Source organism: Rhamphochromis longiceps, linkage group LG20, assembly GCF_057381845.1.
Source record: "Rhamphochromis longiceps isolate RC_006_pf linkage group LG20, R_longiceps_female_GT1.1, whole genome shotgun sequence".
In the NCBI taxonomy this organism is placed as follows: Eukaryota; Metazoa; Chordata; class Actinopteri; order Cichliformes; family Cichlidae; genus Rhamphochromis; species Rhamphochromis longiceps.
Window position 1 is genome coordinate 31382290 of NC_140576.1, and position 25337 is coordinate 31407626.

A 25337-nucleotide genomic window follows, 5' to 3' on the forward strand; every position below is an offset into this window, starting at 1 on the left:
TTCCTGTATCTATGAGCTTGTTTAGCACACCGGCGTTTTATTGTTTGTTTTTTGGTCATTTCCATCATAATTTTGAAATAGATCATTGTTTTAAAATAATTTAAAAATAATGAATCATGTTTTTTTTGACATTTAAAAAAATTATTTTTTACGTACTTACATCTACTCTGCTTCCTTTTTTTGGATGTTACAAATGCTAATAAATAAGTTTTGCGGCAGGACAGAGCTTAATGTGAATAATATGGTTTATGTTGAGTATTTTGTAAATGGAATTGATGGCTCGATAGCCGTATTTGCCCCTCATCTCATTGGCATTATTAAAACTTAACCATGTACTGGCTGCTATTTGCTGTCTTTCTTTAAAAATATGAAATAGTGTTAAACTAAATGTTTTGAAGCTTTCCTAAAAAAGGAGACATGATATTTTATTGGCACTATCTAGCACAGGCTCCACATCTGTCCCTTTGGTGTACAGATGTGGATGCCTAGTCACTTACATTTGACTAGACTTTAGCATGTCATATACTGTTAACCAAATTAAGCTTAAATGCAGGTTAATTTAGCGCACTACGGTTTCGTGCTTTGCACATCTGCTTCTGCACAATATGAACAAAGAAACAGGAAAAAAACTGAATAGATACTTCATTTCCCAGCATACCCCGGCGCAGGACATGCCCGTGATGTCACAATAAGTATATATACAGCTACAGGGAAGAATTTCTACCTCCATTGTTACATTGTAACAAACGGGGCCGGGGCGAAGCGGGGAGAAAGGCGTCTTCTCGCTAGAAAACCTGCAAGATTTTGACACCAAACGATAAAGAGCAGAGCGCACCGTTATTGCGAGAAGACGGCGAAGTAAGCCCAGACGACTGAACCCGCCCCGGCGAGAAGAAAAGGATAAACGAACACAGATGTCAGCGGATTTCTCCATTACACCCATTTAAAGGCTTACATCAGGAAGACAAGACACTGAGGGTCTTACATTATTCATGCTGCACCGAAAAATGTTGGAGAATAAAGCGCAGCTAACCCTATGACGCCCCTTCTTCCTATCGTCTGTCCTTTAAATAGATAGGAATGCATCATTTAAATAAAACCCGCCGGTCTTGCACAGCTCCCGTTTTCTTCGTCATCTTTCAGTGTGCAGAACAATGAGCATGAAGCCTAAGTAGCCTGAAATAGCCAAATATAAGTGTTGCAAATTGACAATCACGCAAGCTTTCATCCAGATTACTTCGGCTCCACGGTTGCAGTCTGGATACTCGTTCAGGGATCTCGGTTTTGGCATAAAAGAGCGTCTCATAGGGCGTTGAAAGATTGATGTGCAGCTCCTATTGGAAACAGAAACGACCTACGAGTTGGTTGGAATAAGGGTCCCTGTTTCTGCCCCAGGTAAGTGGGTTTAGTGTTTCATTAACCGGGCGGTTTGCCATTGTGTCTCTGTGTGGCTCTTTTTCTCTCTCTGTGTGTGTGTGAAATGGAAAGAGAGAGAGACAGATAGAGAGCCTTGCCTTGTCAGACTGGCAATATCTAACCTCCCCCAACACAGTCAGTCTGTATGTCCACATTTAAACAAATAGCTCCTCTAAACTGCGTGTCCCTGACGGGTAATATACCGTGAAGTCACACCTGTCGGTAAACATCCTGTAACATGTCAAAGGCAAACTTAAGTCCTGAAAGAAAAGCCTTAAATTCCTAAACTGAAATAAACATTTAATGTCAGATGTGTTACTCTGGTTTTTAAAAAAGGGCACACATTTGGTGTCATAACCACAGCTGCATCTTTACAGGTTAGGCCCTGTCCCTTACAGCCCGTCAAGGTGGGTAATTTTGTTGAAATTAGGTCAAGGTATTAGTCTTTAATGGTCATAATTATTATTAGGACATAGATTAGATCATTTTGGACTTTCCCCCCCTCAGAAGTAGTTCCAGGAAAGATCACTTAGACTGCATTTGAGCAGCTTTTTGGTATCAGCACATCCCTTTTCTCTTTTTAGCTGAAGGACAAATTTAATTGTGTAGTTATTACATAAATTATGCTATAAATGTACGTGTCAGTTTGAACATTCTCCTGCAAGCACTTAAAAAAAACTGAATGAAAAACTACAGAATGGGAGTTGCTCCATTTGGTATGACATTACAATATGTTGCAGGCAGTAGCATGCTGCATAGTAAAATATGAATTACCTTGAGAAGTAGCTGGTTCACACTATAGGATGTATGGTAGTAATATGGTAGGTTTAAGGTAGATGGATATAGTGTCTCTATGGGACATAATCATCGGTGTTAATATTGATGTATAATTATTTGGAATGTATCTGTGTGAATGCAGATGCCTGTGTAATGCACAGGACATAACACAGTGTAACATCAGACATGTATTTAGCTGCTTTCATTCACCTTGTTTGACCTCTCCTACAGATGCAAGTGATCAGCTCCCTCCTTCAAATTCACCCATAACCATCCCTCCCCCTACACTCAGTTTATAGCAGATTTTCTTTAGGGGTAAAAACAGATTGTGAAGCCACAGACATTATTTGCTTCAAGGCTGCTTGCATAAACTGTGCTTGCCTAGTTGCCATGGTTACATTTTCAGACTTGATAATTTCAAAGTCGGATTTCATGTGAGATGGGAGCCACACAGACGAAATGATGGAGCTGGAATACAGATGAAAGGAGGCAGGAGCGAGCAGATGTCACCTTTTTGTTCTGTTTGTGTTGTCAAGGGCTGACCTTACACAGGAACAGTTTGATAAAAAAAAATTAGCTCATTCTCTAAGTGACAACACGAGCATTTTGTTTCTGTGGTAGTAAATCACAATGTGTCATGTGTTCACATCTTTTGAAACACATTTACTGGTGCCGGGTATGTTTTTTTGTGCTCCTCTGTGCCCCCAGATACTTAAGTTTCCATGGAGGCAGGTTCGTCCCTCAGCCTCAAACGAAGATATGAAGAGGTGGACAACAGCTCTCCATTCTCTACACCTAAGGACTCTGACGATGACATCTCCAGCAGTGACAGTGCTGACAGCTGTGACAGCCTCAACCCTCCCTCTAGCACTGCATTTACCCGTAAGAATCTCATTAAAGGAAGTCGAAAGAAACTGAACAGTTAATCAACGCAAGTATTTAGTATTTGGTGTGTAAGACTGTATTGAAAATCTTTCTCCCTTTTTCCCCGCTTTAGCCACCTCTATCCTCAGGCAGCACAAGCCGTCACCAGGGGGGAAACGTGTACGTTTTGATTTGGTGACGGTGTATTACTTCCCCCGGCGGCAGGGCTTCACCAGCGTGCCCAGCCAAGGGGGCAGCTCCCTGGGTATGGCCCGTCACCACTCCTCCATCAGACACTACACACTGGGGGAGTTTGCACGCGAACAGGAAACCAGTCACCGGCACACTTTGCAACAGCACCTGCGCCAGGAGAAGCTGAATGCCCGCAAGATGAAGGTAGATTAGATGTATCAGTCGTGCCCCAAGAGGGTCAAAATTCAAGGCACAGTAGTATCTTCCAGCTGTGGGCACTTTGCATGTCTCCACTTGCAGTAGTGACTCAGTACATGTACTTCCGCTCTGTCCTTCAAGACTTTACAAAACTTTCTGCTTTGTGACCCCGTACAAAAACAGTCGAGCTGGGGCCCCTTTCCACAGTTCCCATGCCTGTGAGTTGCTAGGTGTCCTGCTGAAGACTAATTACCCCCATTAAACTCCTGAAACAATTTTACTTCAATAACTGTTTGAGGCCACTGATGTTTCAAACAAATTCACACAGATTAAAGAGCGATACAAAAGATGCATATGTGTTTATTTAGTGAAACTTAGTTTTTTCTTCTTTCCTCCCCCACAAATCAAGTCATAATCCCCTCAGATTTATCTTGTGACCCATTGGAGGGCTCCGGCCTCCAGGCTGGGAACCAGTGAACCAAACTACCAAAATAGAAAGTATTTAAAAGGAGTTCAGTTTGGACCAGCTGTAAAATGACGCTTACATACAAGCTAATGTGTATGTAACACTTAACCAATGTAATACAGCAAGTAGTTACTAATTTTCTCATGATAGCTTATTTTCATTAAATCATATCTGGGTTTGTGTCCTTTAATTTATGCAGGAGTTTTAGTTTTTTGAGGCCTTTTCTTAAATAAAGATCGCAGTACTTCCTTCACCATTCTCCGTTTGAAAACCCTTTGTTCAAAATGCTAAATCAGCTGCAAATATAATTGTTTTTGAAGTATCACTCTTCAGGATACTTATCTACCACTTGAGCTTAAAATAGGCAATCAGTTCCTTTTTCACCTCAGCTCACAGTTCCACGCTGTCGTCCACAGCTGACAAGGAACGGCACGGTGGAGTGCGCTCAGGCGGAGCTGCTGACTCTGGACGATGTGTCGGATGAGGACGTGGACGGCGTGGAAGTGGACGACTGTTTCTTCCTTCAGCCGCTGCCCACCAAACGGCGTCGAGCCCTCCTGCGAGCCTCCGGCATCACCCGCATCGATGCGCGTGAGAAAGCTGAGCTCCGAGCTATCCGCCTCTCTCGGGAGGAATGCGGCTGCGACTGCCGTTTGTACTGTGACCCTCGCCATTGTGGCTGCAGCCAGGCTGGTATTAAGTGCCAGGTAAGAGCTGTTGAAAGCGAGTTGGGTGCATTTGCAGAAAGAGGAGAGCTTCTTTGCAGTTTGCTGAGACTAAAAACTTCAAAAACACATTTGCAGTATTTGAATTGTCTTTTATTTGAATTGAACTCTTGAATTAAACTGTGAGTGACATTTTGCTGCTTGTACGCTAAGAGGGAAGTTTCACTGCAAATCAAGCCAAAGTTGCTCTGAGTGATCCTGAAACATTTCTATCCTGAGAGAAGTGGTCTCCTCCATGATTACAATGGCCCCCTTTGAGTTCAATTACACGCTGTTGCCATTACAGCCTACAGATCTCAACCCAGCTGAAGACCTGTGGGACATTTTGGTCAGATGTGTTGCAGAGCATCACCACCATCATCATCATTATGACCCCAAATGAGGGAATATCTTTTTGAAGAATGGTGTTCATCCCCTCAGGAGAGTTCAGTAGCACTGATGCATGTAGATGCCCAACAATTGACTAAAACAGTTTATGCTGGTTTTCAGTGTTTCTCCCCTAAGATAAAATAAATAACAATAAATACAAAATATTTGGTTGTTCCGTAACAGTGTCTCCCCTCATTTACGGCCACGCTAGTTCCTGTCATCCTGTTTCTCTGCCGGCAGACTTCAGCCTATGTCTGTCAGAGAAAAAACATGTAGCGCAGTAGCAGAAGAGAAGATTGTGACAACTTGTTAGCCTGCAGCGCACACTTCCCCACAAAAAAGCCAAAGACAGGGCGTCAGATGACTTCAACCTCCTTTCCTTTCAATTTGTTTTTCACTCACTTGTAGGTGTTTTGACATTTCACAGGGGGAGGGAAGCGCATTAGTAAATAAATAATAGAAACGAATGATGACTGACTCCTGTTTTGTTGCTTCTGTTTAAGTGTGCTGGTTTCGTGGAAGGCTGCGTGCCGGCTCGCTGTCACATTGTCATGGCGTTCTGGGGCTCTCGAGTATAACAGAGCCATTGTTAATATTATTAATAACACTGGTGCTCTCCCTACGATAGCTTAAAATGTCTGCTATGAAAAAAGCCTATTCATCTGATTTTATGTGGGGTTTTTTTCTCTCTCTTTTCTCGGCTAAGGCGAGTGCTGAGGCGAAGAGATGTGATCAGAGCTGGGGTTTTTTTCTTAAATCTTCTCTTCTTTTTAGCACGATCATGAAAAAAACAACCAAAAAACAAAATACAAAGCCAGTTTCTAGCACTTTTCATGAAATCTGGTGGTTAGATGGAACACGGGGAAAGGAAGGTCCCCTTTAATTGGGGAGCAGATATATGTCAGCTAAATAAACCAGTTCAGTGATTCTAATAAGAATATCTTTATTCTTTGGTCATTTTTAAGCAGCAAGTTAAACAGTGTGAATGCATAGGCAAGCTGTGTTGAGCAACTTTGTTAAAGTTTTGAGAATTTACTCACTTGATGTGTTTTATAGAGGCAGATGCTTTATTCTGCTTGCTCTGTTATCTCTTTCCTCACTATTACAATGCTGTTATCTGATCCAGAACCGGCTGCACGCTTTTATTGATCAGTGCAGTGAAATCAGAATTCATAAAACATCGGAATGAAGCAGTAAATCAGACATTGTGTTATCATTTATTTATACACCTGGTGTATAAATAATAACCTGAATCTTTTGTCTCATTTGCTTATATTTTTACCTGTTAGGAGGAAGTACATCTCTGTCTCAGCCTGACTTGTTGCACAGTAACCAGATTATCTCTTGATTGCCATGATTTCCTAGATTTTCCTAGATCTCCTGAACAACCGTAAACACTTTCATAACTTATGTAAATTTAATCAGTATTTAAGCATTTTACTTTCAAGATGAAATGAGAGTAAACTACCTCTGCCTTATTCTTCAGGTGGATCGAATGTCTTTCCCGTGTGGCTGCTCTAGGGATGGCTGCGGCAACGTAGCAGGTCGTATTGAATTCAACCCTCTACGTGTCAGAACTCACTACCTGCACACCATCATGAAGCTGGACGTGGAGAAGAGGAGGATGCTCATACAAGGAATGGGAGACCAGTATGCTGAATCAGACCCGCTGTCTTCCCCCTCCTCCACGTGTCCCACTTCACCGGACCTTTCTTCAGTCGCTGGCCTGGACTCTGAGCTGGAGGAGAGCGAAGTGCAGTCGGTCGTGGAGGTTCAGGATCTTCTGGCGGAGCAGGATATACTGGAGAGGGAGAACGAGACAGCCGTGCTGCACCTGCAGAGCGCAGAGGAGCAGGAGAGGAGGGAGAGGGAGGAGGCTGAAGGGGAAGCAGTGCAGCCAGAGCTGAGTGCTGATGGGCTCACAGAGCAGCCTCTTTGCCTCCTACCCAGTGCCTTGGGAGGGGAGCTGCCTGAGCAGGCAGAAGTTCCAGGTGTTGAGCAGGTCCTCCTGCAGGGGCCTTTCCCTACAGGGGCTACGGTCTTGTGCATCACTGACAACCAGGAGGAGAGCCCCTCTGACCTCCTCAAAGACTCCTCTTCCCTGCTCTACTATCAACTCAGTCCCATAGAGCCTGGAGCCTTTGAGACGCTGCCCAGAACAGAGGAAGCTGAACAGGAGGAGCCTTTGGTGAGGGAACAAGATGCAAGAGAAGATGAGTTTGCGGAAAGGAAACAAGAAGGAGGAGAGGAGCTGAAGGAAGATAAGCATGAAGACAAGCCTTTGACCGATGTTATTCTGTGCTCAGAGGAATGCGTGGCAGCAGTGGAGGAGAGGCCTGCGAGTCCTCAGCAGAAGATCCCGGAAGAACAGTGCCAAGAGCAGTCGTGCATGAAGAAAGAAGTAGATCCACTGCCTCCTGAAGTTTAGTACTAGCGTCTCTGCAGATAATTTGCACAATAGCTTCATCTAAGATGAGTAAATTACACATTTTACATGTATTACTGCTATTATCATAAATAACTACAGGTCTCCTATAGTGAGTGTCAATAAAATATGTGAAGAATGAGCTTGAGTGTTACACAAAGGAGGAGAGATGCTGAAAGCACATACAGATCACTCCCCAGAAGTAATATGGATGCAGTTCAAAGACAACATTGTAGGTAATTCTGTTGGGGGTGATGAATGCGGCCTTAATGGAAAAAAACACGGAAACACTTGTGCGTAGGAGTCGATTAGGAGTACAGCGAGTAGTGTTTTGTTCATTTCCAGCGCAGCAAACAGAAAATACAGTGTGTGAATGCTGACATAAGCCTTTTGTTTTGTGATGTATAAAGGTGTCAACACTAAACACAAATTGTCTTTTCAGCGCGCAGGAAGCTGGTGTATTTTGATACTTTACCGGCTCACTTTCCATTACAGCAATCTCACACTGTAATCAAGCCAAATGAAGGCCTCCGATCCAACCTTCCCCTGAAAATAGACCTAATAATCCTGGAAATACTTGTTTTTGTGTACTGTATATGCATTTGCAATGTGCAGGACAGAGATGAAGTTTCTTTGATCTGTATGCACATTGCGAAATGAGGGCAGCAAACGTCGTGGCTCTGTCGCATTGAGAGGAGGAGGAAAAATAATTTTAAAAAAGAGCAGAAATTAGCACTGGCTGTAGTTGTTACTCACTTCGGACTGCTCGTACAAATGCAGTCGATTTGTCAAACAAAAAAAAAAAGTTTACTTGTAGTTGCAATGCCTATGACATTATTTCTTCGAGTAATGTGTCATTTGTGGATACTATACTATTGGTTTTGAAGTTGAAGTCGTTGCAGTTCGTTTTCTTTGGGAATGAAAGGAAATGTAATTTCTTTTCATACTGCTACATTATAATGTCATGTTATGATGAGTTGCCAGAATAGCGCTTCCTAGTCTTTTTTTAATTGATGTTCTATAAGAAAGCGAGGATTTTGAATCAAGTCAAATTTCCCAAGAAGAAAACAGCAGTAAGAGTCAAAGTCAAACTGAGGCCTGTGCTGTTGGAAGTAGTTATTATATGAAACAATGTGATGCTAGTAATTTATGGATCAGATTGACATCGACCTGAATCTGCGTGTTTTATGTTCCGTCTGTATGTGTGCGAGTGTGTGTACATCTACTTTACATTTGTACGTCTGAGTGAGGGAGGAGGGTATGTACTGTATTAGAGATTGGGAGGTGCTGGCAAGGACACGCATTTCATTCATGACAGGTGCTGATGTTACAGATTTACAGTTTACAGGATCTCCTCCCCATTACCACGAGAAACAATGTTTCTCCACTTGATTGATGTAAGAAGTACCAGAGAGCCTCTCGTAGGAACGCAATAGCTACTGCACTGCAAAAATCATTAATGTGGTGATTATGGAATGAGGTGTCTCATGATTATGTAAATGCAATCGTACCGCATTTCTGCTCTTTCAGTGTCTTTTTTTCTAATCTCGGTCTGATTAGTACTGATCTGCGTAAGCGTGCCGACTCTTCTTACACAAAATCAGTCCTTTGTTTTGTTGCCTATAATTACAGCTGTTGCTTTGTGTAACTGCTCGCCAAACACAGGATGTGCTGCCGTGTATCAGATGTCTGATGTGTTTCTTTGCCTTTTTTGTTTTGAAATTGTCTTAATCTAAATCTGCTTACAAGTTGCACCAAAGCAGTGGTTTCAAACCTAATTAAATGATGCTTTCATCCATCAGATTCTAACAAAGCAGTCTCCTCTAGTTATTGTGAGGCTGCAGATTTATTGTGGCTCTTTGTGTTTGCGTGACTTGCCTTGATATAGTACCATCTTTGAAGTGATGATGATTACAAGCTGCCTATTGTTGAGCTTTTGTCCTCGGCTTTCTACTAATAAACTTAGGTTTGGGACCACTGCACTGAATTAACTCCAGTACACTATGTGATTGTGTGTTTTCTCTGCGTGAATGGGGTGTGTGATTGTTGAGAAGACTGATAAGTTTAGACTTCATCTAACAGCTGTGAGAACTACTCTCATGCTAACTGTTGCCTAAAGTGGACACAAAAGATTTTATACAAAAGTAAAAACAATAAATTACTCATTGCAAAAAGGATCAATGTTTCTGTGTGTTTTTTAATAAAGAATAATAAGTCTCCTATCATTCCTGAGTATTTGTAATCGCAGTAATTCAGACAGATTATGTAGAATCGATTAGTATAAAAATATTACACAATGAAAGGTTTGATATTATCAGCACACAATTATGTATCAATTTAGTTCACAAAAATACATTTTTACTTATTTTTTTAAATACTTAATTTTTGTTGCATGCACATAAAACACAGACATGACTGTAAAAACAGAAATACACAACTAAGTATATCACATTTTTCTTAATAGTTTGCACTGAAACAATCTACAGTTCAATGAAACACAGTCCATTCATTGTTTTGCAATGCAAAATTGAGTGATTTCATTATTAGTGCCTATTTTAAATTTTTTGCCTTTACCATTGTTATATTTTTAGAAAATTGACTGAAGAATGCGTGAAAATAGCAGGTAATATGTCGTAATATGTATTATTGAAAATGAAGTAGAAGTGGAAAACGAAAAGCCTTTCTTCTCATTTAGTTAAGTGTTAGGACTTATGGGTGTCCACGGTGCAATATGATGTGTCACCGCTAGATGGCGGCATAAAATCAGTACAGTATCTGTGATACGGCTTCCATTCTCTGCAGTTACCGTTAAGAAATCTAAGGCGCCACATGTTAACTATGGCTCCGAATTGTAGTTTTAATCGACTTAACAGATATTTAAAAAATTAATATGTATAATAAGTATGCCAGCTAGGTTAACGGGTTTCCTCTTTTACAATCATCATTATTTTTATTTTAAATGTCATTGATACGGGTTTAAGTATTCAAACTGACCATTTCAGCATTGCCCTGCCTATGCCTCTTGACGTTTTCTTACATTTACAGTTCAGTGGATGTTCCAGCCAATTGTGGAACAAAAAATATTTGCCCTTTCCTACCTTTAGTTGCAGGAAAATGTGAGCTAGATAAGCTATCGCCTCTGTTTTCCATTGGCTGCTAATATAATAAGCTCTTCTAACGGATACAAGTGTAAGCAAGTGTACAGCTCTGAGGTCTTTGCTCTGGGATCCAGGATGCCACTGCACTTACATTCACTATCTGGCAAACAGCTCTGCAAGCCAGTCACTGGTAACTCTGGTGCAGACAGAAATCATACAGTGACTGTGTGAGTCTTTCAAAGATTGCTATAATGTAATTATATATCAAACAGCTCCATTTTTAGACATGAACTTCATTTTCAAGTTGAGTTTACTCCTCAGCTTGTGAAAACAGCAGGTCTACAAGAGGTGTGTCCAGTCTATGAAAATAACCCTAACTTCCAAGACTAACATTATGTGACCATAGTGATAAAACTTTAAAACATAGCCTGTAATTAAATGTGCACGTCTGCAGCAAGATATTACTTATAATTACTTATGAAGTAATTATAAGTAGTGCTAAATTAAATCGTGATTCTAAATCAGCTATTGCTGTGAATGTGAGCGAGAATGCTTGTCTGTCTGTGTGTTGGCCCTGAAATAGACTGGCAGCATGTCCAGGGTTAAACCTCGGTTTTACCCTATGCCTGGTGCCCCTGTGACCCTGGAATGAATAATCAGTTCAGAAAATGGACAGATTTACAAAGTTACTGTTAATATTTGTATTTCTTTTTCATTATTTTGGCCACAACTGTGAGCAGGCAACTTGAATAGCTGGATGCATAAAAGAGAACCTGCTGAGCCTTTATTTAATGTGGGCTGGAACTGATATGAAGTGATTTGCTGAGGTCTGCTAGAATCAGTGGTATGCTCAATTTATCTGAAATAAATTCCCCTCTTTTTGTGCTTGTCACTGTGTGCTTGTGTTTTTATGTGTAGAATCCAGGATTGAGACTAAAACAACAAGCATATTACATCGGGAACAATTGTGGCAGTGGTCCATGGCTCTGAGAGCTATACATCATCTGTTTAGCCTTTCCGGCCTCTGGCTTTGCATTGTTGAACTTCTCCAGTGGCCGGAAGAACTGATAGCTTTCAGGATGATGATGGAGTCCATCATGAACCTGTGGAAAGACGTAAAGAAAACAGTTAAAAAAAACATTGTAATCAGAGAGAATCACTCCCACAGTCATCTCAGAGCGTGTTGACATATGTGCTAAATCGCCAGCTTTATCTAGGCTTTAATTTTACTGTTGTGACTGGACAGATCCATGAAGAGCAGCTGGGTGTTATGAGTGATGTATGTGACATGGAAAATTGCCACACCATCTCACTCCAGCCTCCCAGTCTGAAAGTGCTGCTCCAGCGCCTGGAAAGAATGCTCTCTGTCCCCCCCACCCCCCGTCTGTGACGCCAGCGCTATGGCATCATTAGTCCTTCACCGAAACCGGTCCGTTTTAAATGGAACTATTCATAAAACTGGCTCATGTTATTTTCACTAGTCTGCCCCGCTCGTCACATGCTGGCTGAACTGAAGAGGGAAATCCAGACCCTCTTGTGCAAAGTTCATTCTGTGCACTCGGGAGAGAAGATCGCAATAACCTTCTGAATGCAGGAAGAAGGAAACAATGGGGGCAGTGAAGGTAAAAACAATACTGTGGCTGCTCAAACTTTCCCTCTTTGCCCACTGGTGAAAATACAATATATCTTCCTGAAGTTCCATCCATTCGCGTCCGCTTATGTCATAGGGCGAGAGGCGGGGTACACCCTGGACAGGTCGCCAATCTGTCGCAGGGCCAACACACAGAGCCAGACAACCATTTGCACTCACATTCACTCACACATTCACACCTATTGGCAATTTGGATTAACCAATTAACCTATCCCCACTAAGTGCATGTCTTTGGACAGTGGGAGGAAGCCGGAGCGCCCGGAGAGAACCCACGCAAACACGGGGAGAACATGCAAACTCCACACAGAAAGACCCTGGCCTGATGGTGGAATTGAACTCAGGACCTTCTTCTTCTTCCTGTGTGGCAACAGTGCTAACCACCGTTCCACCGTGCTGCCCCATCTTCCCGAACTTGTCGCGCATTTTATGCTGATGTGTTAGAAACTCCAGTCTCTATACTTACCATTATACATATATTTATATATTTTGTTAAGCTCTTATTAAACGTAAGTTTGCCTAAAGGTAACAAAATCCCCCCAAAAGCAAGGAATCTGAAAACTCCTGGGACATATAGCAACAACTTCAATTTTTAAACACCTTATTTTTTTTTAAACTTAAAGGTACTGCTGAAAGGTACTGATAGCTGATATGTTACTTTTGCAGGAACCAGAGAGTAATCCTGTTTTTCTGATACGATGCCAACACAACAATAAATGAAAGATAATAAATGATACATTTGTATTGTCACCTTTTAAATTTAGCAAGGCAGTTGACATGCAGTTAGAAATAACAAAAATAAAAATGTATACATTACTTTATAATTCTGTTGTTCTTTTTGTAAAAAGATTGTGTTTTAATAATTTCTGGTAATTGACTTTGTCGTACTGGAAAAAAAACACAGCAGCCCAAAGCTCTGGGTATGGGATGGCACTGACAGAACTAGCAGATAAAAACAAAACAATGCAAGTCGACGAAAGCCAAACGACTCTCACCAGAACCAGAAAAACAGCTGTGGACACACAGCTGTGTGAAATATGGTTTGTCTTGCACTGACTGCTGGTCCCCAAGGACATGTTCGTCATAGCTATCCAACTTCCCTAACAACAGCCCTAAAACACCACAAATTGTGGAAGTAAGTTAAAAAAATAGCAGCATGTAGTTTCAGTCTTGTGCATGTTTCCCTTTGTTTTTTCTTAAATGTTCCATGTTCTTCCTTCCTTTCAGTCTTATAATAAAAACCATCCCATTAGCTAAGCACCTGGCGGCATGCCCAGCTTCCCTCGAGGTGGAATAAATATCTATATGCTTACAAAGTCTCTTAACAAAAGCCAGTATGGATAACCTCATTTGAATGTTTTCTATTTTACCCAATGAGGAATAAGAGGTGACTTCATATCAGAGGCATCTGGAGGAAGAGGAATCTCTTGGCTTGACCTTTGCAGCTGTCAGGATGCGTTCAATTTGTGTAAACAAAAAAGGGGCCTTTAAATTGCCTGTTGTTAATTGGTCGGTAAAAGTGGTGCTCAATTTTGGTGGTTAGTGTCTTTGCTTGCTGAGACTTCTCTTCATATTTATTTCAAGTCTCGAGAGGCAGCTGAATGGTCGCAGTGGTTGATGGTAATGAGAGAAACGCAAGTTTCAGGGAATGTCTGGTGAATGATGACATCGTCTTTGTGTGTGATAATATGTCGTTAAAATAAGGTTCTGACCCATCAAACCACATTTTAGCCACATCTACACCGCGGCTCTGGGGATGGGAGTGTCAGTCGGCCCATAACGCTGTTTCACGTTGAAATATATCAGCACTAATTTGATGGATTGCATGAAACGTCGCAAATATGAATGTGTCACAAAGCCAGGCGTCCTTTTTGTTATAAATAGTTTGTCATGTTGGAAAAATCTTTTTTTAAAAAAAAGAAAATTACAGCTTCGCTCTGAGAGTTAAATGTAATGTAACACACGAGAGGCCCAAAATGATGCCGTGTTGTGCATGAAAAAAAAAGTTACGCTTTTCTAAGCATGCATTTTCTATCAGTACTGTTGTGGCTCTGTTCATCTGTTGATTGCTGCTGATATGTGTCCAAACTTCTTTAATCTTAAAGTACTTACTTAATAATGACAACTGATTCTAGTTGCACTGTACAGCTGTACTAACTGGTAGATTAAGCCACATGTAGTAATCTCGGTACATACATGTCTTCTTTATGTCTTCCTGTTATTTCAGTGTTCTTCATAACTTCTTCTTCTCTTTCTCTCTGTTTTGTCTGATTTTATATTTGTTGTTTTACCCTTTTTTCTCTTTTAATACACGACTTTCCCTGTTTTTAGTATGTTATTTTTATGCACATGAAGCCCTTTGAACCTTTACATTTGCTACTGGCGTAACAAATAAAACTGACTGGACTTGACACAATCTGCTGGGGTGGTCCTAGTTTCACAGAGGTGGTGGGAACAGGAGATAACTGTGCTTTCAGAAATCTGGGAAAGGATACAGAGTCACTTCCTGTCCATGTGCCCTATTCCCTAATAGACAATTAAGTGAATCATGTAAAAGTCCCCACTTGTGGCAAATGTCTAACCCCCATTACAGCGGCCAAGTCACTTAGCTTAATTAAAACCATGCCCCAACTTCATATTTTTTGTGTTTCTCCCATTCTCATAAAAAACCTAGCAATGATAGTCATCCTCAGCAGGGGCCAGGCTGTGCTGACTTTTATAGCAGCTCAGTTTTCAGTAGTGGTATTGTACACTGATGCTTTAATCGAATGACCTCATTTCCTGTAACAAAGGGGTTCATTGGCCTACCTGTAAAAACAATGCGCTGCCTTGCTGCCTCTGCGGGTAAGACTTTCCATACTGTGTGTGCTGAGCTATGTATGTGCAGTGTGGAGTGTGTGTGTGTGTGTGTGTGTGTGTGTGTGTGTGTGTGTGTGTGTGTGTGTGTGTGTGTGTTTAGGGCAGTGATGACTTTCCATACTGTGTGTGCTGAGCTATGTATGTGCAGTGTGGAGTGTGTGTGTGTGTGTGTGTGTGTGTGTGTGTGTGTGTGTGTGTGTGTGTGTGTGTGTGTGTGTTTAGGGCAGTGATGTTGGTAGGACTGAGGGTGATTTCCAATGTGGAATAATCTGCAGGGTTGCAGGAAACATATTGCATTAAGGGGGTTGCAGGTGCAGTTGAGTTTGAAACTGATAAGAAATATTATGTTTTATATGATTGTTTTTTGTTTTTTTCTCCCCCCAACACACTTATTGGAGGGATTCTGTTAGGGGCTATATTCAACTAATGCAGTGCCTGTTTGAGTAACGTGCAACACATGCTACAATTTACAAGTGTTTCCTAAATGCATCACTGGAGGCATTCATTAAGTTCCTATATGACAAAAGGATAGATTTAGGGAATCACTCACTGAATGCATGTATTTAACAGTTTTTTTAAGTCTTGGTTTTTACGGGTTAAAATTGTTTAGGATAACGATTTGGCCCTTAGTTTTGTTGGTTAAACTTAAAAGGCTTTAAAGACTTGGGTAGCTTGTCCTCATAAAGACAGCCAAATAAACATGTCTGTGTATATTTATGCCCCATCACACAGAAAATCCTATCCATGACTCAACACCTTATCACAGTGGAGGCATTTTTGTACCTCAGTGATTCTAGGATCTATGTTGCTGAGGGCAATTTACCCCTTCTTTCAAGGCAATTTTGTTCTAGGTGAAGGGCCAGACTATGTGCGACAGTGGTTGTACATTCTGGACAGTCACATGATGAGAAGAGCAGAACTGCAAACTAATCACCACCTGGAGGTGAGTTGGATTAGGTGGTGGGCAGAGAGTGCTGGACAGGCCTGGCATACTCAAACATACAGTGTTTGCAGCATAGCTTCAACAGCATTCCACAAAAAGGAGCTTTGGCCTATTTTTGTGAACTATCTAATCCATGTACAGATCCTGCCAGAGCTTGGTCTACAGTGCAGCAAGTCAGATTTGTTCTTGGTTGGTGTTGGACTCTGTCAGGATTGTCTGTCATGGTCAAGAGCTGGAGGAAGTGGCTGAGGATCGGCAGGTCTGGGTGTCTTTACTTAGACTGCTGCCCCCATGACCCACACCTGGATAAGTAGAAGATGGATAGTTGGATGGATGGATACAGGGTGGAGCGGGCAGCAGTCATTCTGGGGGAAACATTGCTCATCTAACTTGAAAATCAGCAATGCATTTTATGCTTTCTAGCTGACAAAAAAAAAAACCAGACACAGAATGAGTTGGAGACATAGAAAGCATAAAAAGATTGACATAACCACCATGAATCCGCCCACTGGTTTTGGACTCCGCATTTAATGCTTCAAACTTAGCATTTTTGCAGACATCATTTTGCTTTTTGGGACCAGTAATTACCTTTATGCATGAAAGGGTGGAATACTCATTTCCCAGCTAACACTTTTAGCTTTGTTAGGATGCTGAATTCCCAATTTATGTGAGTGCATCATACAGACACACATTACTAGTAAGTAATAAGTAAAGGACTTTTAAAATACCAAAACTGAAGCACAAAGTTTTTTGATGGTCTGTGTCACACAACAAGCCATATATTAGTAAGCTAATCCATTAAAATTCTCCCAAAGGCACCAAAAGTCTAGACACAGGTCCAGTTTAATGACTCAAAATAGTGGATGAGGCCTAACAGAGTAACTTCAGCTGTCTGTCAGGATTCATGTCAGTCAGTGCGACAACGCCCCCAACTTGGTTATCCAGTTGGATAAGTTATTAAAAACACACTCAAAGATGTTTGCAGTGGAAACAATCCACAGGAGATCAAATCATTTTCTGATCCGTAGACTCATTTTTAAGCTCTGGAGGTTGCCCATAGGAGTAAAAAGAAATAGATATGCTGATTAAAGTTATTACCGGCTACATCGATGCAATGTGGAGTTACTTTTCCAGGTTGGTCTAGGTTACAGCATCAGTTATGGCGTAGAATTACAGAAAGGTTTGGAATTACAACACACCTATGGTGTAGATTTAATACAGAAGTATAAATCCAAAATTATTCAGGTCCTTGGCAATACACATGCACAGACTTGTCACGACAGTGACAGGACTGAGAGACCTTTTAGATTGTTAGTATGATATTAATTGTGAACACCACTTGCTTTTTTGTTGCATTGTTACTGCTTTAAAGAAATTGGGACAAAGAAAAAAAACATTCCTAAATATAAAAATATGTACTTTTTTGGTTTTAAATAAACCTCCTGTCTTACTGGTGCCCCAGAGTGTGCTGGGAATAGAGACTTGGTCTCAAGTTACAGCTGGGAAAACAAGTGTAGTATGAGTCCAACAGGTGATGGGCTTGATGGAAAGGCTTGTCATAACACTGCAGTGCTCCACCACTGCAGGCCTTCTCCTGGAAATTAATTACACATCAGGGGTGACTTCAGATGATTATTTATAGCCCATCTTGGGGGGTTTAGTGGAAAGGGGAGCTGCTTAGAAAGAATGGAAGTATCAGAGAGCTGCTCCACTGGACACTGAGTGACATCCCTTTGACTTGTGGGCTAAATAAAGTAATGCGAGGTCATTCAAAGTTTGACTCTTTAAAGACCCGCTCTGCATCTGCGAACTGCTGTCAAATTTTAAATGTTGGCAATCAGTAACAGATAACAGATCAGTTCAACCAAATGAACATGAGGTTAAGCTGGCTAATGCTCTGGAATGTGGAGTGAGTTTTGTTTATTCTGTCCTACCTTCCTTTTGGATTATTTTTAGTTCATGTTCATTCAAGTTCATGTTCCATATAAATCACTGAGAAGCAGGACAGGCAGAAAAAATGCATTTAACCTACGATTCAGATTCAAAAGACTTCAGTGCAAGCATGCTGCGTCATCTGAGCTGTGCAAAGCTGTGCAAAGATAGAAGATGATGCACCATCAAGAGGGTAGTCTAAGAAGGTCACAATAGTGCTGAATGTCAATTTGATCTCCTGCTTCTCTCTTTAATGACCACACACTCCCAGCTGCTCCCGGAGAAAATGTTATGGTTCAGCACTTCCATGAGATGTGATGGCTTTCCCACCAGTCCCCCTGAAGGGAATCACAAAGAAATCAGATTAACTGGGATCTTCATCTGTCTGGGTTTGTAAGAGTTAACAGAGACTGATGAGGCGTTCCTAAAAAAACATCAGAGGATGCTTCTGTGATCTTGGTACAGATTTACTCCACTCCCATGTCAGACAGCATCCTGGGAGCTGATAAAATATTTCAGTAGAAACCCAAAACGCCTTTCCCTGAGATTAAACTCCAGGGAGGAGAGAACAAGATGTATGGAAAGACACAAGGAGCTCTAGCTGCTATAAATCCTAGGCATAGTAACATGAACTGGAGAGCAGCGACATGGTTAATGAATATGTCCTGATCCGCTTCACTTCACTCTCTAGTGCCTTTTCCCACAGGCCACCACTTTTCCTTCTGGTCAAAACTAAGGCACTGAGAGTAACTGCTGACAGAACAAAGACATATAAATAGATGCAATCAATGTACGTCTTCCTGGCACAATGAAACAAAGCGAAATGTGCATTGTGGGCACCGACTTCTCTTGGATGTTTTGGCTACTGTATGTGAGCGGATACACTCATTGTACTGTATGCTGACTCTTTTCTGAGCAGGCGCCATGGCTTCCATCCCAGTGAGTGATGGGTAAACCCAATATTTTATATCCCTAGCCAACAAAATTTCCCCCTTGTTTTTCCACTACTGAAGTGCTTCCCTCTTTAAAGGCTTCAGAGTACCCTTTTAAAGTGGGAAAGTCTCACGTGACCTGCTGCTCGTGCTGGCACTGGCATAGTAAAAAGAATGAACTGATGAAGAGGATCCAAAAGTGACTCCAGTCCTGGAGTCCATTTCTGACATTTCTGACTCCAAGCAAACACAGCATTGTGTATTTACGGTGAACCTTTTAAGAGGCACTTCAGCTAAATCAAATTCACACAAACCCACACACCCACTCGACACCCCCCTGGACAGATACACACACAAATCTCTGGGCTCCTACACTCTGTGTTGGGTGTCACCGAATTAGAGGGTAGGGTAGTTTCTCATTGACATCAGCCTCTGACCCTGTGGGGCTTTCTTTGCCTTCAGGCCCCTTCATTAGGCTCCTGCAGAGTGTGAGCACTCACCCGGGGAGAGGAGGTCGTCTCTCAGCTTTTTACTAATCACTATCTCCCTTTCTGAGCAGGGAGACCCCCTCACCAGCAGCTGGCAGGTGAATCAACACACTCTTTGTCAAATCACCTGAAGGCCTGTTCTTCTTCTTCTTCTTCTTTCTTCTGTTGTGGTTGATTATGGGAAAAAGATCAGAGAATTATCATTGTTGGTTTAGAATAAGTAGCTCCTAAATAAATTGAATGAACAGGACTACATTTAAGAGAATGATAAAAGAATTGTGGGGGCTGCACAGGGTGGGGCGGATGGGGGAAGGACATGGGTGGAGATGTGTGATAAAAGTGATATGATAATGTGGAAGCCCTTGGAGTTAACGCTTGGCTTTAACTCACTGTTAGAGCAGGGTGTGCCCATGTTAATGAAGGAGGCATGTTATAGCCCCAAGCTGTGCTAATAAGGGTACCTGTTGCTTTATCCCAGCATGCATGCATATGCATGTGGGGGAGGTTGCGGGAAAATGGAGCTGCAGAGTCAGAAAGTCTACTGGATATGAGTGGAAAAAGTCACACTAAGAAGAAAGGTTCCACATCTGATGAAAGAAATCATGCACAAACTTATGGATGGTTGGGTCAAAGACTTTTAATGCTTATCTGCAGCTATTAAGGAAGCTGAGACTATTGGTTAGTTCAGATTTGCACAAATTAGGGGGGAAAGCATTCTTAAAGGTAAATAATTAACACAAGTTATCATGCTGAGCTAATGTAGAGCTTTAGAGCTGCTAGTAATGGCCTAGATTTTATTCTCTTTATATGGGCAAAGCTGGGCTAGCTGTTTTCCATTGTCTAACTCTTTTTGTGAAAGCTAAGTCTTTCACCAGATTGTTGCATTTGTACTTTAAATAAATGTCATTTGGGTATTTCTTGATCCTTCACTTCCTTAGCTACTGTATATGTATATAAAGAAACCTGTATAAAAGTCCCATCATTCAATCTGTGACTTTGCAGCAGGAGATAAGCTTCACTGCATTTTTATCTCACTTTATGTAAATTTCAGTGTAGTGAGTTACATTTAAGTATCTGTAATTCTAAAGAAAGAGCTCTTTTTTACTGCAGCATTTTCTCTTGATGTCTTCAGATAATGGGAAATGTTTTAAATAGCTTTAAGCAAAAATAATGAACTGTGGGGCACGAATAGGTCTTAATCCTTTGTTCAGTGTAACAACATGTCAATAGAAACTGCTATATTTACAACTTCTTCAAAATGTTTCCTTAACAAGATGTGTGAAAACCTCAAACTGACATTTTCCACAGCTGTTCCACACACTGACAGGTTTTGTTGTTTATCTATAAACCACAATGACAACACATTGCTTTTCAGTTTTTACATGTGCTTATAACCACCTACAAAGCAACAACACTTTCAAAAATACATATTCAATCCCCTTTCTTACTGAGTCAAATAAAATAATCAGTATGACTTTCATGCCTGTAGGATGTCTGCAGGAAATCTCCAGCCAACAAGTTTAGAATAATGTTTGGAAACCTCGAGCTTGGCCCTGAATAAAGTTGACACAGGCTGCCTACCAGCACATCTAAACATTAAAGTGCATCTATCTTATCAATTCAAGGTTAGATAGCAAACATCTGTGTTTTTCTTAAAATGTGACTATTCTTTTAAGTAACCTGTGCACACATACTGGTGATAAGTTCTCGCTGTTTTCCCACTAAGGCATTGTAGATGCTTTTTGGCACCAATGTGTATCTTATGTGGGAATGCCTTTCTGTCAGATCACTTGATCTTTTCTCTAACATTTTCCATGACTAAAGACTTTGCCAAGTATGTTTTAAAGACAACTGGAATGGAAGAAAAGCTGCAGTCTAGCAGTCATAACCAAACCCCTCAAAATTACAATCTCTTTTCAGGAAATAGTTACAGCATGTAACTCCGTGTAAAACCACAGCTTGTTTGCGTTGCATCACCGATGTCCGACTCAGCAGTCTCCCCACAGAACAGATGTCTCCCGAACTTGATCTTTGCATGGTTGAGTCACCGACTAAAGATACAGATTCAATTCTTCATTTTTTACAGCAATACTTCTTCATTTGTAAGGACTCTTTTTGCCTGAAAGCCCTTTACAATACATGCAATTGTTTCATTAACAGATGATGTAAATGTGAAACTTTTGCGGTAAAGATGAAGAAAAAAAAAAGAGTGGGCCACCCTCAGATAATTCCACTATGATGAATAAAGATTTGGATCCCAGGGCTGGAGAACAATCAGCTGCTGTTCTCACGAGTACAGCTAGACTTGCCTTCAGTTCCTCTGTGATGTGGGGTGAGAAAGAGGCTGCTGCCTGTGAATCATTTCATATTCATTTTTGCTGCTATATAAATATACAGATGTTTGTCCTGATATCACCTCAGTTTTCTGCTCACTGAGATCTTCAGAGGGATGCGAGCAGCTGGAAGACTGAGACCAGAGGAACCAGATGGTACTTGTGGAGTGCAGCCTCTTCCATTGCTATAGGGTTGTGGACCCTCCAAACACCTGGAAATAGTGTGGGCATAGAATTGCAGTGTTTGCCAGAAAATATCTGGCATTGACTGTTGGTCTGAAGTTTCATTAGATTGACATGTGTTGAGAAGTGAAAAAAAAATCACATCTTTAGAAGTTTCTGTAGTTTTCCATCAGCGCCTTGGATGAAAGAGATTTCTTTAACTCAGAACATAATGATTTATGAATAGTTTCCAATGTGTTTTGTATGAAAATATCTCATCTTTTACAGTTAAAAGGCTCCAATAGATTGCATGCTCTGAATTTATCTCATTTCTCTTTTGCTAGGCGTGTGGTGGTTTTAATTGGCTGCAGGAGGTTCGCCTGACATGACTGCTGTGGAAATAGCACATTACGAGCAAAGGAAAGCCTTACTCATACAGCGCACACATAGAAGTCTCAGTAACTGTGTCATCAGTGAGCAGGCAACTCAGCTGAGAGAATGAGCTCCCCACAGCCAGTAAATGACTCCACCCAGCTGGTCTCTGTTGTCTTTATCCAAAAACTCCCCTCTGCACCTCATACTAACATCATCTACATGGCCTGCACCACAACTGAGAGACATGGAAGCAATTAGCAGCAAGCACAGAAACATATTGTATAGGCAGGGTAAAGTCCAGTCTGAGCTTCCTAAGACAAGCACTGGCTCTGTTTTAGCTTGCAAGCAAACTGATCACTGCTGTCAGGAGTGGTGTAAGGAAAACGGAAACTCTTTATGGATGTCTTATTCCAAAAATGAGTAGAAATTCCCACATGGAAAAGACATAAAAAAACTTGTTGACAAGCTGACTTGATTCATATTTAATTCTTAGAATTATTTTGGCTCAAAAATATGCTTTTGGGCTGCATTCCTGGCTAAATAACACTCTGAACCATATTAGTTTCACAAGTAATAGAAAGTAGTCTCATTATGGGTTAGGTTTAAGACTGTTAACGGAAAAAACAATTAATGAGCCAGGGAATGGATTTTGGGGAAAAAGACGGAGTAGTAAAGAGACGTTTAATGAAAGCTGCAATCAGATTAAATGAATCAGGACTTTACATTTTTGGACTAGCTGACTAAATGTCAGAATATTTCAAAATCTGTTGAATGTAAATTGTTTTCTTCGATGCCTCCTAACATTATGAACGTGGACTGTTTATTTGCTCCATACCAACAGTATATATATGAAGTTTTTGTACTTTTTTTTAGCCTTTTAAATGATTGCTTTCTCATTTTCAAAGTGTGTCTTAAAGTGGGCGAGAGACCCATTCTGCATGTAATGATTCAAAACCCTAGGTTCTTTGTGAAAACATTTTCATGGAAGAAATCACCAGATTACAGATTTTACAACTTTTTGTTTCTGGGGTTTTGAATTTAGTTCCAGGAGTTAATTCTCGGATGTCAGAGCAGTTTGGATGCAACTAAAATATATTTTTCCAAACCAGTCAATTGTAATATTTGCATGACCAGACTGGTTAACAGTGTGTTGCCTTGGTTAAAGGTTGTTCATAGTGCAAAAAGAAAACTAACTGGAATACTTTATAAATGGTCAGCACTAGTGTGAAATATATGCAGTTTATAGTAATTAGTTTATAGTTAATATATGCAGTTTACAGTGGTCTTTATCCGTCTAATTAATTCTGAATCCTGATGATATTTATTTTCACCACTCAATGTAACATTTCCTGTGATCCTCCCATCGTATCAGTGCTTTTCTTTCTTGTTACTCCGTCCTTCCACCCAGCCGGAGGTCATTATCATTCATATGGGGTATTACATAGTCAACAAGTTATTTCTTCCAAAAGTAAACCAACTCCTTAGTGACTGTGGTTCTGCCAGGTCCTGATGAACGGAGGTGGATCTGTCCAGAAAAGCTGGACGCGCCCATGACAGCAGCTCCTCAGAGAATCCAGCTCTTCTTGTTACTCATGGAAACCAACATGTTAATACACACAACTTTGCTGCAAGACTCAAATGTTCCGGGTTGTCTTCTCCTTCTTACAGGGGTGGGACAGTGGGGGGTAGCTGTGCTTTGATACATTCTTTACACTATAATTGCATCAGTCAAAATGACAGAGGCAGACAGAGGGATTTCTTGTAAAAGAGAGTTTTTTGTCCTCATAACAGCTCCTTTACCTAGGCAAAATGTGCACAGTGATCTGTGCCAAATCCCTAATAAAAGCCAGGCACATGGTGCATGACGAGTGAGGCTTTCACCGCAAAACTCCAGAGGGAAGCGCAGCAAGAGCGACGAAGAAAAAGGAGGAGAAGGTGGGATGTAGGCAAAACTTCCCAAGATCTGGAGAGATAACAAACTTTAACCATTACACGCCCCGTGTAGTCAGGCTGAGCTATGCAAGCATTAAATCCTTATTTGTTTCTGGGATTTCTCCATTCTTTCGCAAGATGAGTACTACTGACTGATAAGAGGAAAGTCAGCAAAACACTTTACTGAGATAATTCTTTAAAACAGAGCCAGCTGCACTTTTGAGAAAATTATCTCCCGCTTGACATCTTATTGATTTGGCTTAATGGATAAAGCACCTAACTGCAACCACATGCGCGCACACACAGATAACCACCCAGCATCAACTTTGAACTCACTGACAGTTTACTGAAACGCTGCCAGAAATATTTTAGAAGATAAGCAAGTGCTGAGAAAATGTTAAAAACTAAGAATGGTGTAATACTGTTTTTTTTAAATCACTTTGTCTGAAATGGAAAAAGAGGGGAAAACGGTGGGATAGTTGGGTAATTTAGGACACTGAGACCTCAGATTAGGTGATTCATCATCATAGTTTTGTGAATCAGAAGTTTTATCAAGACCACCAGACTTTTTACCCTCCTCTGCTGGTCATGTGTGAGACATCGGGCAACTAAGAACAGAGGCTCCACTTTAGTTTAGCTTGTACTCAAATCAGGTCATAAGCTTAAACACTGAGTACTAGTACTGTGTGATGAATGGTACACAGAAGTCTGCTGCCTTATTTAGAATTGTACTTGGAAGAGAGTTTGAGTCACAAGACATTGACGGCACAGTCTCTCCCAAGGGAATTCATTACAGAGAATGAATCAGCATTTTATACAAACACAAGGTGTTGGTGTTTATGCTCAGTAGAATTTGCGTGAGTTCGATATTACCATGAATGGTCAGTCTCTCCTTAGAGTGAGACATTTGGTCTCCAGGTTGTTCAACATGAATCAGCATTTAGAACAATGCTGTGACTTCCTGAAGGATGCTGGAAATGGAAAAGTCATCTTTCAGTGAATTTTTCATTGGACAATGATATGAACTGAAATGAAACTGTAGAGGAGACATAACCTCAACTTATGTTTTCATTATTGTTTTATTTCATAAATGAGCATCATGACAGATATTTAGACATTAGCTTTTTATTCTAGTTACCTCATCAAAAATGGGCGTGACCCTTCAAATCAGGCTCTATTAAAAACAGCTGTACTTAGTTTGTC

General features: G+C 41.0%; 1 protein-coding gene across 1 annotated transcript; it reads left to right on the plus strand.

Moving 5' to 3' along the window:
• Positions 1-685: 685 nt before the first annotated feature.
• On the plus strand, positions 686-9609 carry csrnp2 (cysteine-serine-rich nuclear protein 2). Its single transcript, XM_085392935.1, has 5 exons — positions 686-1395; positions 2902-3075; positions 3191-3453; positions 4330-4620; positions 6494-9609. Exons 2-5 carry the CDS (start codon positions 2916-2918, stop codon positions 7433-7435), a joined length of 1656 nt encoding a protein of 551 aa, XP_085249061.1. The 5' UTR covers positions 686-1395; positions 2902-2915; the 3' UTR covers positions 7436-9609.
• Positions 9610-25337: the final 15728 nt, after the last annotated feature.